Here is a 13,349-nt window from a genome sequence, read left to right on the forward strand (position 1 = left end):
TATGGGTGTTGTTTAATCAGTTTGGCTTGACCAACGTCTACATCATGTACTGCGACCGTGGTTTGCTTGGGGATATCAGGAAATAAATCTTTAAACTTCAGAATTAATTCCTTCAGCTGTTGTTGTTGTTTTGGCTGCAGATGAGACAACTTGTTAGCAGTGTTTTCTGGAACAACCGAGTTCATTGGCCTAACTGGGACCATGTTTGGCTTGTGAAAAGTCTCAGATGAGTCAATAATTTCATTCTCAGGGTTGCCAGTTTCATTTGTTTTGACAACAACACACACAGATGGTACCTGCCTGTCAAAAAAGGCTTTATCATATTTATGTGTACCACCTGTGTTAGTTCAAGTCAGCTGGGTGTTTTACTAACATAATTCACATCATTATTTTGGGAGACTATTTCATACGGTCTATTGAATTTCGCCTGAAGTGGATTTGTCAACATAAGGCAAGCAGCTTATCTCCCACCTGGTATTTTCATTCGCAAGCCCGCTTATCAAACCAACACTTCATTTTGTCCTGAGAAATCTTTAAGTTTTGTCTCGCTAGACTACAGGCTTGGTGTAGTTTATTATTGAACTTCAAATCATAGTCTAACGAGTTAACATCAATCCACCATTCCTTTTAACAAGGTCAAAGGTCACTCTGCGACCAAATACAAGTTCAAATGAAGTAAAGCCCAGTGATTCCTGTACTGACTCTCTTTCTGTGGACAAAAGCAAATGTATCCATCCCAGTCTTTTCCATTTTCAACACAATATGTCTTAATCATTGTTTTGAGGGTAGAATGAAATCTTTCTAAAGCCCCTTGTGGTTCTGTATGGTATGCAGATGATGCAATTTATTTTGCTCCCAGTTCAGAAACTACCTGCTGGAATAATCCAGATGTAAAATTACATCCTTGATCAGACTGGATTTCTTTAGGCAAATCGAATAATGTGAAAATCTTGGTAAGAGCCTTCACCACAGTTTTAGCTTTAATATTTCTGAGAGGTATTGCCTCTGGGAATCTGGATGCAGTACACGTAATAGTTAGCAGATACTGATGGCCAGCTTTAGTCTTTGGCAATGGGCCAACACAATCCACTATAACTTTGGAAAAGGGTTCACCGAATGCAGGTATAGTCCACTGGGGTGAGCTCATTCGGTTTACCCACAACTTGACAAGTGCCTTTTGGAAACTCTTATTCAGGGTAAACATAACTTTATGAGTTAAAGCAAACTGATTTGCTAATCTAGCAGATTTCTGCATAGTGGCAGCATCATTTCCATCTAGATACGTCTTTATGTCATCAGGGACGCACTTTTTGAATTCTTCAATTAAAACCAACTCTTTCAAGCTGTTAAAATCAGCATTTACATGTTCAGATGTGCACAAGCGGTCAAAACACACAAATTTCTCATAAGCAAATTCCGTATGTCTGGTTAACAGATTTCTTCAAATGTCTAAACTTTTGCCTGTCTGCTTCTAGGACCAACTCGTAAGCTTTGAGCACAGCCTGCTTCACGAGGTCAAATGTGTGGTGCGTGGCCATGTGGTTAAGGTGTTGAACTAGCGATCTGAAAGTCATGAGTTCGAGCCTCAGCCAAGGCGGCGTGTCTGTCCTTGAGCAAAGCACTGAACCACACACTGCTCCTGCACATTTATAGCCCAGTGGCGATGATTGGGGCAGCATAAATAAATAAATAATCAGCTGCTTCAGCAACTGTCAAAGCAGAATAGGCTTGCTAAGCCTTCCCCTTAATTACACTTTGTAAGAGAATTTTCTTTCTGCTTTTCTGCCTCTCCAGCCTGAAACTGCCTCTGCCTTTCCGGAGCCTCCATCTTTAATTTTTCTAACTTGTACTGGAGCTCAAGCTCACTAGGTTTACTTTCAGGAAACACCTCCAACTCCACCACTTTAAATACACCCTCAGATACATAATGTTCAGCTATTATCCTCTGCATCTGTGCCCTCCTCATTGTCAATTTCACCTTAGCAAGTATTAACGTTTTAGCAATACTCAGTAACTCAATCGTTCTGGTGTCCTCTAATGCCTGAGAGGTTCACACTTCCAGATATCTATCAACATCTATTGCTGCTGATTTTCCACACACAAATAAATCAAAAGGGATTTCCCCAATGAAATCGATATTAAATCAATCCTTAAATTTGTTCATATCCCAGAAGCAGGCCCCATTTTGTTACAAACCGTAACGCTTTAGAAACGAACCAGCAGCAACAGACTACTCCCAGTGGCCACACATTTTAATTCCACGTCCCATTCCCATTCTGATATGTCTATCCATGGCCTCCTCTACTGTCAAAATTAATCCAAACTCAAGTTGGAGGAACAAAACCTTATATACCGGCTGGGTAGCCTCCAACCTGATGGGATGAACATTGACTTCGCTAACTTCCGTTAATGCCCCTCTTTCACTTCTTACCCCATCACTGACATATTTAATTGTTTGCCTGTTTTCCATGTCTCTCTGGTGCTTCCCCCCCACCTTTCTTTCTCCCGAGGCCTCCTGTCCAATGATCCTTTCCTATCTCCAGCTCTGTATCACTTTCTCCAATCACCTTCCCAGCTCTTAGCTTCAACCCACCCCCTCCGGTCTTCTCCTATCATTTCGCATTTCACCCTCCCCCCACTACTTTCAAATCTCTTAGTATCTGTCCGTTCAGTTAGTCCTGACGAAGGGTCTCAGCCTGAAATGTCAACAGTTCTTCTTCTTATAGATGCTGCCTGGCCTGCTGTGTTTCACCAGCATTTTGTGTGTGTTGTTTGAATTTCCAGCATCTGCAGATTTCCTCGTGAGTGTTATGTGTATAAATATAACTCTCAAACTATTGAGCTCAGGGGTAACAAGGCTTGGAGTCTTGAGATGGTAAAGTATGAAAGTTCAGTTCAACCACAGAATAGGTGATGAGAGAGATATTTGTAATCCAGGGTAAATGTTGAGAGAAGGCAATTATGTCATATTCCACAGGTTCCATGGTGGTAAAACGAGACCAACAGTCGCTGTAGATTTTATCTGTCATCCTTCCAAATCCACATACTAATTATCACCCGAAGTGACTTGTCATAAGGGGTATCGTCTTCAAATGAATTACCACACCACAGCCAGGCAAGGGTTGACACATAAGTGGTCTCCGCAGGATACCCCAAATCAGATCCACTCCTATGGATCAAATGAGGTGACAACTACACATTCGATGTACGGTGAATCGATAATTAGCCCACCCTTGTGAGCAAAGGAAAGTTCCAAACAGTGACCCTTGGCCACTAGTTCCCTGGTTTCGATTCTTCCATTTTTCCTCCTTCATCTCCGTCTGACTCTGAGTCTGTGGATTTGCCTTCTTAATCTCTCTCTCTTAAAATGACAGTCTACAGCAAACAAAACCTAGGGATTCATAACAATGGCCACTTCCCATTGTGAGCTGACAGGTGTGCCAGTAGGTGGGATGACTGAGTGAATCCTTTCCCACATTCTCAGCAGGTGAACGGCTTCTCCCCAGTGTGAACTCGCTGATGTTTCTGTAGGTGGGATGACTGAGTGAATCCCTTCCCACATTCTGAGCAGGTGAATGGCCTCTCCCCAGTGTGAACTCGCTGGTGTCTCTGTTGGTTAGCTAACCGAGTGAATCCCTTCCCACAGACTGAGCAGGTGAACGGCTTCTCCCCAGTGTGAACTCGCTGATGTACCAGTAGAGTAGATGACTGAGTGAATCCCTTCCCACAGACGAAGCAGGTGAACGGCCTCTCCCCAGTGTGAACTCGCTGATGACTCTGTAGGGTAGATGACTGAGTGAATCCCTTCCCACAGACTGAGCAGGTGAATGGCCTCTCCCCAGTGTGAACTCGCTGATGACTCTGTAGCTTAGCTAACTCAGTGAATCCCTTCCCACAGACTGAGCAGGTGAATGGCCTCTCCCCAGTGTGAACTCGCTGATGACTCTGTAGGTGGGATGACTGAGTGAATCCCTTCCCACAGTCTGAGCAGGTGAACGGCTTCTCCCCAGTGTGAACTCGCTGGTGATTCCGTAGGGTGGATATATGAGTGAAGCTCTTCCCACAGACTGAGCAGATGAATGGCTTCTCCCCAGTGTGAACTCGCTGGTGATTCCGTAGGGTGGATAAATGAGTGAAGCTCTTCCCACAGACTGAGCAGGTGAACGGCTTCTCCCCAGTGTGAACTCGCAGGTGATTCTGTAGGTGGGGTGTGTGAGTGAATCCCTTCCCACAGACTGGGCAGGTGAACGGCTTCTCCCCAGTGTGAACTCGCTGGTGACTCTGTAAATCGGATAACTGAGTGAATCCCTTCCCACATTCTGAGCAGGTGAATGGCCTCTCCCCAGTGTGAACTCGGTGATGACTCCATAAACCGGATGACCGAGTGAATCCCTTCCCACATTCTGAGCAGGTGAATGGCTTCTCCCCAGTGTGAACTCGCTGATGACTCTGTAGGCTGGAAGAGTCAGCAAATCTCTTCCCACATTCTGAGCAGGTGAACGGCTTCTCCCCAGTGTGAACTTGCTGGTGTCTCTGTTGGTGAGCTAACCGAGTGAATCCTTTCCCACATTCTGAGCAGGTGAACGGTTTCTCCCCAGTGTGAACTCGCTGGTGAGCCATTAGGTCAGATGACAGAGTGAATCCTTTCCCAGAAATACAGCAGATGACCAGCCTCTGCCCGGTGTGGTGTGAACTGATTGGTGTGTCAACAGGTGGGATGACCAACTGAACCCCTTCTCACACACAGAACAGGTGAATGGCCTTGCCCAGTGTGAACTTGCTGATGTACCGTCAATTGTGATAACTGAGAGAATCCATTCCCACTGTCTGAGCAGGTGAAAGGCCTTTCTCCTGTGTAAATTACAGGCGTGTCAGTTGGTCAAATGACCAAGTGAATCCCTCCCCACAGTCTGAGCAGGAAGGATGGTCAATTGGATCCCTTGCTTCACTTCTTAAATATGTAGACAGAGACAACAAAACTGCTGTGCCGTGTTTGAGCTTCCTGGAGACGAATTCCTTCTCATTTTTAACCTGTAAAAAGATTTACAAAATCCATCAATGGGTGTAGGACAACATTTCAGATGAGATTACTTGAGTTACCAAGGTTTGATCTGGTATCACACTGTTACAGTGAGGTTCAACGGAAGTTGGACAGAGAAATCATCTCCTGACTGGGCAGAGTGCTGGTATCTGAAATGACCATCAATTCCCTGATGCTCTTCCTGTCTCTATAAGAATGGGGCATTTCTGCCGTCTCCAATCAGTGCCTTGGCTCAGTTTGACTCTCTCCATTGGTATTATTCCTTGATCCCACTGAGCTGCATGGGTTCCTCGCCCCACAGTAACTGAAACACTCTCACACAAATAGTCTTTTTTGACGTGCAGCTGGGATCTTCTTTTATGTATTATTAACTTAAAGTGCCACAGTTTTAACGCCATATAAAAAATTCTGAAATGACTGGTTGGTTCGCACAGCTGTCAAAAGGGGTTAGAGTGAATTTTTGTATTATTTCAGGTTCTTGTCACAATCATAGAACATTTCAACACAGAAACAGGCCCTTTGGGCCATCTAGTTTGTGCTGAACTATTTAAACAGCCCACTCCCACACCTCCAGGTACCAACACAAACCTCTTAAATGCTGAAATCGAGCTCGCATGCACCACTTGTGATGGCTGCTCATTCCACAGCCGGATAACCGTCTGAGTGAAGAAGTGTCCCCTCATGTTCCCCTTAACATTTCACCTTTCACCCTTAACCCATGGCCTCTGGTTGTCATCCCACCCAATCTTCGTGGAAAAAGCCAGCTTGCATTAACACTATCTGTGCCTCTCTATCACAATCAAATCTCCCCTCAATCTTCTGCATTCCAAGGAATAAAGTCCTGATTTGTTGAATCTTTCCTTATAACCCAAGTCCTCCAGACATGGCAACATCCTTGTGAATTTTCTCTGAAATCTCTGAACTTCTTTTACATCTTTCCTGTAGGTAGGTGACCAAAACTGCACACAATACTCCAAATTAGGCCGCACCAATGTCTTCTAGGAGTCAACATAACATCCATCTATTGTTATCAGTACTTTGGTTCATGAAGGGCAATGGGCTGAAATCATTCTTCCCATCCCTATCTACCTGTGATACCACTTTCAGTGAATTAAGGACTTGTATTCCCAGGTCCCTTTCTTCTACAACACTCCTCCGTGCCCGACCAGTCACTGTGAAAGACCTCCCTTGGTAGGTCATACCAAAGTGCAACAACTCACACTGGTCTGCATTAAATTCCATTTTCCATTTCTCAAACCATTTTGCCACCTGGTCCAGATCACACTGCAAGCCATGATAGTCTTCCTCACTGTCCACTAGACCACCAATCTTGGTGTCATCCACAAATTTGCTGATCCAGTTAACCACACTATCATCCAGATTACTGATATAGATGACAAACAGCAACAGATCCAGCACTGATCCCTGTGGCACACCACTAGTCACAGGTTCCAGTCAGAGAGGCAACCATCTGCTACCACACTCTGGCTTCTCCCAAAGACAGTGTCTCATCCAATTTACTGTCTCATCTTGAATGCTGAGTGACTGAACCTTCTTGACCAAGCTCCCATATGAGACTTTGTCAAGTGCCTTGCTAAAGTCCATGTAGACAACATCCACTGCCTTGCCTTCATCTACTACCCTGATAACTTCCTCGAGAGACTCTATAAGATTGGCGAGAGCCATGCTGTCTATCCTTTATCAGTCCACACCTATCAAAATACTTACAGTATATACTTGGTTCCTGCACACACAGTCCAATAACTTTCCCAGTTCTGATGTCAAGCTCACCAACATATAATTTCCTAGTTTATTTTTACAGCCTTTCTAGAACAGCAGAACAATCTGTCCTCCAATCCTCCAGTACCTCACCTGTCACTAAGGATGATTTAAATATCTGTGCTTAGGCCCCAATAATTTCTGCACTTGTCTTCCGCAGGGTCCTAGTGAACAACTTGTCAGGCCCTGGGGATTGATCCACACTGATTTGCCTCAAGACAGCAAACCCCTCCACCTCTGTAATCTGTCCAGGGTCCATGAAGTTGATGCGGCTTTGCCTCACTTCTGTAGACTCTGTGTTCATCTCCTGAGTAAATACAGATGCAAAAAAAATATTCCCAAGTCTATGTTATCCCTTCATATGGATTACCATTCTGATCTTCCAGAGAATTATTTTTTTCCCTTGCAATCTTTTTGCTCTTAACATGTCTGCAGAATCCCTGAGGATTCTCCTTCACCTTGTCTGCTGGGGCAACCTCATGCCTTTATTTCTTTCATAAGTGTTCACTTGAATTTCCTGTATTTCATAAGTACCCCATTTGTTCCTATCTGCCTGTACCTGGTATGCACCTCCTTTTTATTGATCTGGGAGAGGAAAGCCAAAGGGGTTTAAGATCTGCATGCTGGGAGGTGGGGGTAATGAGGGTTAAACTAAAGTTGCAGGGGGAATGGGAGCCTGAATGGTAGTGGAGAGGTTGTGGAGACAGATGTTGTTCAGGCCTCAGACAAAGTCAGGAATGAAAAAGTTGAGCATGGTGCAGTGAATATGCTGAGCCCTGTATATGTCAATACAAGGAGCAGCGTAGGAAAGGCGGATGTGTTCAGGGTATGGATCAACACCTGGAATTAAGATACTAGGATCTGGCAACTGTGGATTGGGACATGCTGCTTTATGGCAAAGGTGTGCTTGGTAAATGGGAGGCCTTCAAAGCGAAATTTTGAAAGTAGTAAGCGGGTATGTCAGAATAAAAGGTAAAGACAGAAACTGCAGGGAAACTTGGATTGCAAGAGCTATTGAGACTCTGGTAAAGAACAAAATGGAATTGCATAACAGGGATAGGCAGTCAGTTTCTTATGGAGTAGAAGAAATGCAAGAGAACACATAAGAAATAAATCAGGATGGCTAAAAGATGGCATGAGGTTGCTGTCACAGAAAAGGTGAAGGATAATCCTCAGGGATTCTAGTGATAGATTAAGAGCAAAAGGATTGCAAGGCACAAAGTTGGTCCTCTGGAAGACCGGAATGGCAATCCACGTGTGGAATCAAAGCAGATGGTGGAGATCTTAAATGTTTTTCCATCTCTATTTACTCAGGAGATGGACAAAGGGTCTATGGGAGTGTGGAAAAGTGGCATTAACCATTTCAACCCTGGGGAAAAAAAACACTCCTCTGGCCACTCACACGCTCAATACCCCTCATCATTTTATACACCAAAAAATGTCTCTAAATATAAACAAGGAAATTATACATTGCACAATCTACTTTCCATGACTCAGTACATTTACACGGACAGGTGTGTTAAAAGGGCCCAACGAATATCAGGGTCAAACAGGCCCAATTCATCAGAACCACAAACTGTTCCTGCTGCTACCATCCAGGAAACGGTATCACAGCAAAAGGACCTACAGGCTCCTGGACATCATCTTCTACCAGGCCATCAGACTGATTAATTCATGCTGATACAATTGTATTTCAATGTAAGATTGACTGTCCTATGTACAAACTATCTATTATAAACTACTATAAATTACACATTGCACATTTAGATGATGTAAGGGAAATATTTCTACTCCACATGTTTATGAAATATGTATTTAATAAAGTCAATTCAATTCACCCTTTCCATTATCTGTTCTGTCATTCTGGCTCCCATGCCCCCTCCAACTTATTTTAACCACATCACCCCCTCCCCTGCTCACTACCGCTAGCAAGCCTTATCACTAGGATATTCGTCCCCTCTTGTTCTGTTCCTCTAACTAACGAATCCCCTATCAGCCTTTTGACTTTCCTCTGCCAGGTAATTCCCCCCAACAGCTTCTAAAGTGGTCCACCTGTTGTTGTTGGGGATGGCCACGAGAGTACTCTGTGATGCCTATTTAACCTCATTCCCCTTCCTGACTCTCACCCAGTTTCCTGTGTCCTGCACCTTGGGTGTAACTCACCTCTCTTCATGTCATATCTATCACCCCCTTCCAACTGCTGGATGATCTGGAATTCACCCATTTCAAGTTGCAGCTCATTGAAGTGCAGGGTTACAAGCTGCACATCTTGTAGGTGAGGGCATCAGGGACACTGGAGGTCTCCCCTCCTTCCCTCCAATACCCCTCTAATTTGTAATAATCTCCCCCTCTAATTTGTAATAACCAGTGTGCAGATAAATCTTGTACTGTGCATTTTTTACTCAGTGACAAGATGTTTACAGTGAATTTTATATAGAGAGGTATTCATTTTCACAGCTAGCAAATCACTGTCAATAGGAACTTTGATCTCCTCTGGGTTTGATCGAGTTCACATGCACTCTCACACAACCTATGTAGCAGGCCTGTAACAGGAAATGGAGGATTTTCTCACCAAAGCTTTTGCACATTATCCATATGTGGTTTCCTTGCTAAATTACGCTTTAAAAAGTCAGATTTCCAAATATCACTCCACTTCTTCCCACTTGCAAATTCTCAAGCAACTTTTGCATCACCAAATGCAAACAGGCATCACTAGTTTCTCTAGTTTCTGTATTCTACATAAATATTCCCCCTGAACCCTCCCCCCAATGACTGACGGTGGTGAACTCAGTGAATGCAATGCCAATGAATATGAAGGGAAGGGCAGTAGTCTGTTTCACTGGAGTCTGGCACATTTGGATGTGAAAGCTACTTGTTGCCCAGGGCAAAGGTGTTTGATATCATTACGTACCCAGAGAGAATGGACAAAACAAGTTCTCACCGGTAGAAAAGTCCAGAGCAAGAGGAGGTAGAGGAAGCAACACACACAAAATACTGGAGGAGCTCAGCAGGCCAGGCAGCATCTACGGAAAAGAGTACTAATGCCGATTTTCTCAACTGCTGATGTAAAAGATTTTGTTCCCTTTCTCTGAGTTCCTAATCCTTGCATTTAGATAGCTGGAGCTCAGCTCTGTCTGAGAGATGCATCGGTTCCCATTCCCTCATCAGCCGGAAGCTCCCTGGAGCCTGTGTACGGATCATGGGGCTGAGAGAGAGGGAAGAGGGCAGGACTGTCCCGGGATTGCTGGTCACAGTGACCAGATTTCACAGGAATCGTCCCAAAAGATCCCGTGTTAAAGATAAAAACACGGAGAATCGCTCTTACCTGCAGCCGACATTTTCAAGGCCTTCTGTGTACTGCGCGCATGCGTGAAACTCAGGGACGTCCTCAGCCTGACGCCTGCGCATTTCATCGGCACTTCAGGACCAGCAAAATTCTTAACGCATGGCCCTATGGGTAATCACGGTGCCATTAAACATTTCTGCAAGCACCGGTTCAATGTCCATACCTCATTTTTTTTAGTGTGTATAGAAAAATCTGCAGCTGTTTAACGCAGAAAGTGGCTCCTATAAGCAATCTACTCAATATCAACGTGTATCTAATGCCAAAGTAAAATGCAGATATAAAACACAGGAGATTCTGCAGTTGTTGGAAATACAGAGGCGCACACCACACAAAATGCTGGAGGAACTCTGGAATTCAGAGAGCAACTAAGCAGCGGAGTACACAGGCTAGGCATGCGGAAGGGGCTCTGCCTAAACATTGTCTTTTTATTCCTCTCCACAATTGCTGTCTGAAATTAACCACCTTTTTTTCGGTCAACCAGTTTCCAAATGTTTCTGACCTTTCTTTTGTAGCCACATTCTGCTGGTCTGATTGCTCCTCCTCCTCGTAAACTCTAGACGCCATCTCTCTTTGCAGCCCCAAAGCCCTGACTCAATCTGGCAACTCTTTGGTTTCTGACTCTGCACCATCGAAGATTACTCGCTAGTCTGCTGTCAGACTTTAGAGGTGCATTGTGTTACGAGACCCGCAGGTTCGTTTACTATGAGTGTCACTTTAAGTGCCTGAGTGAGGCGGGACTGTGACATCAGCCTCACAAGGAGAGAGAGAGAGAAAGTCAAAACCACAGTGAGCTCATCGTCTTATTCACCCTGGAAAAAATCATGCAGGTGTATAAGATGATGAGAGGCATTGGTCGTGTGGATAGCCAGAGGCTTATTCCCCAGGGCTGAAATGGCTAACATGAGGGGGATCAGTTTAAGCTTCTTGGAAGTAGGGACAGAGGAGATGTCAGAGCTAAGTTTTTTAAGCAAAGAGTGGTGTGTGTGTGGAATTGCACCACCAGCAACAGTGGTGGAGGCGGATACAATAGGGTCTTTTAAGAGACTCTCAGATAGGTACATGGAGCTTAGGAAAATGGGTGGCTATGTGGCAGGGTAATTCTAAGCAGCTTCTAGAGTAGATACATGGTCGGCACAGCAATGTGGGACAAAGCATCTGTAATGTGCTGTGCATTTATATGTTTCCATGAAATTCACGGGAAATCTCCTAATCCCACGGAGTGGTGACTAGTTGACAGATAGACCCTCAATATGTGCGGTTGGGAGACTGTAGGTCTGACACGGTGGTCAGCAGCACAAGAGCGCCGCAGGGAACCGTACTCTCTCAGGTCCTGTTCACCCTGTACACATCAGACTTCCAATATAACTCGGAGTCCTTCCATGTGCAGAAGTTCGCTGATGACACGGCCATAGTGGGGTGTGTAAGGAATGGACAGGAGGAGGAGTATAGGAAACTGATACAGGACTTTGTGATATGGTGCAACTCAAACTACCTGCGTCTCAATATCACCAAGACCAAGGAGATGGTGGTGGACTTTAGGAGACCTAGGCCTCATATGGAGCCAGTGATCATTAATGGAGAATGTGTGGAGCAGGTTAAGACCTACAAGTATCTGGGAGTACAGTTAGATGAGAAGCTAGACTGGACTGCCAACACAGATGCCTTGTGCAGGAAGGCACAGAGTCGACTGTACTTCCTTAGAGGGTTGGCGTCATTCAATGTCTGCAGTGAGATGCTGAAGATGTTCTATAGGTCAGTTGTGGAAAGCGCCCTCTTCTTTGTGGTGGCGTGTTGGGGAGGAAGCATTAAGAAGAGTGACGCCTCACGTCTTAATAAGCTGGTAAGGAAGGCGGGGCTCTGTCGGGGCAAAGTACTGGAGAGTTTAACATCGGTGGCTGAGCGCAGGGCGCTGAGTAGGCTACGGTCAATTATGGAAAACCCTGAACATCCTCTACATAGCACCATCCAGAGACAGAGAAGCAGTTTCAGCGACAGGTTACTATCGATGCAATGCTCCTCAGACAGGATGAAGAGGTCAATACTCCCCCAAAGCCATTAGGCTTTACAATTCAACTGTCAGGACTTAAGAACTTTTTAAAGCTATTATTAATGCTTTTTGAGTTAGTGATTTAGATGCATATCATATTCTTACTGAGTTAAGTATTGTATGTAATTAGTTTTTGCTACAACAAGTGTATGGGACATTGGAAAAAATGTTGAATTTCCCCATGGGGATGAATAAAGTATCTATCTATCTATCTATCTAGATCCACAATATTAAACACCAGTCTAGTTTAAGGCTAACATCAGCAGAACAGACTCCTCCAAGGCTCAGTGACCAGGGTTCAGTCGTGGGTGCGATGAGCAGCCGCAAGAACTGCAGAATCTGACAGTAACAGTCCCTCATGAACCTGCAGCTGCCTTCAGTCACCGTGATGGCTAAACTTTTTAACACGGAGCTGATTTGAACTTCCTCCCTGATGTAGGAGCGCTCAGACTGAAGATGTAGGGGAAAAGGAAAAAAAGAGATAATAAAGTTATTTGCACCGTTAGGGATAAACAGAGAGGAAGAGGTGGAAAGTTTCTTGAATGCATCTATTTTAATGCTAGGAGCATTGTAAGAAAGGTGGATGAGCTTAGAGTATGGATTGATAACTGAAAAATGATGTTGTATCTATTAGTGAAACATGGTTGCAGGAGGGGTGTGAATGGCAACTAAATATTCCTGGATTTCGTTGCTTCTGGTGTGATAGAGTCAGAAGGGCAAGAGGGGGAGGTATTTGCAATGCTTGTCCGAGAAAATATTACAGCAGTGCTTTGACAGGATAGATTACAGGGCTCATTTCGGGAGCCGATTTGGATGGAATTGAGGAATGGGAAAGGTATAGTAACACCTATAGGGGTGTATTATAAACCACCTAATTGGGAGCGAGAATTGGAGGAGCAAATTTGTAAGGAGATAGCAGATATTTGTAGTAAGCACAAGGTTGTGATTGTGGGAGATTCTAATTTTCCACATAGAAACATTGAAAATAGGTGCAGGAGTAGGCCATTCGGCCCTTCGAGCCTGCAACGCCATTCAGTATGATCATGGCTGATCATCCAACTCAGAACCTTGTACCTGCTTTCTCTCCATACCCCCAATCCCTTTAGCCACAAGGGCCATATCTAACTCCCTCTTAA

General features: G+C 44.5%; 1 protein-coding gene across 1 annotated transcript in view; it reads right to left on the minus strand.

The window, feature by feature from the left end:
* The window catches only part of LOC140723253 (uncharacterized), a 41,722-nt gene that overhangs the window by 19,076 nt on the left and 9,297 nt on the right, over positions 1-13,349 (minus strand). Inside the window, 1 exon segment of the mRNA XM_073037865.1 lies at positions 3,458-5,031. Within this exon segment, the coding sequence (XP_072893966.1) occupies positions 3,458-4,620 (1,163 nt within the window). The 5' untranslated portion in view covers positions 4,621-5,031.

Source organism: Hemitrygon akajei, unplaced genomic scaffold, assembly GCF_048418815.1.
Source record: "Hemitrygon akajei unplaced genomic scaffold, sHemAka1.3 Scf000105, whole genome shotgun sequence".
In the NCBI taxonomy this organism is placed as follows: domain Eukaryota; kingdom Metazoa; phylum Chordata; class Chondrichthyes; order Myliobatiformes; family Dasyatidae; genus Hemitrygon; species Hemitrygon akajei.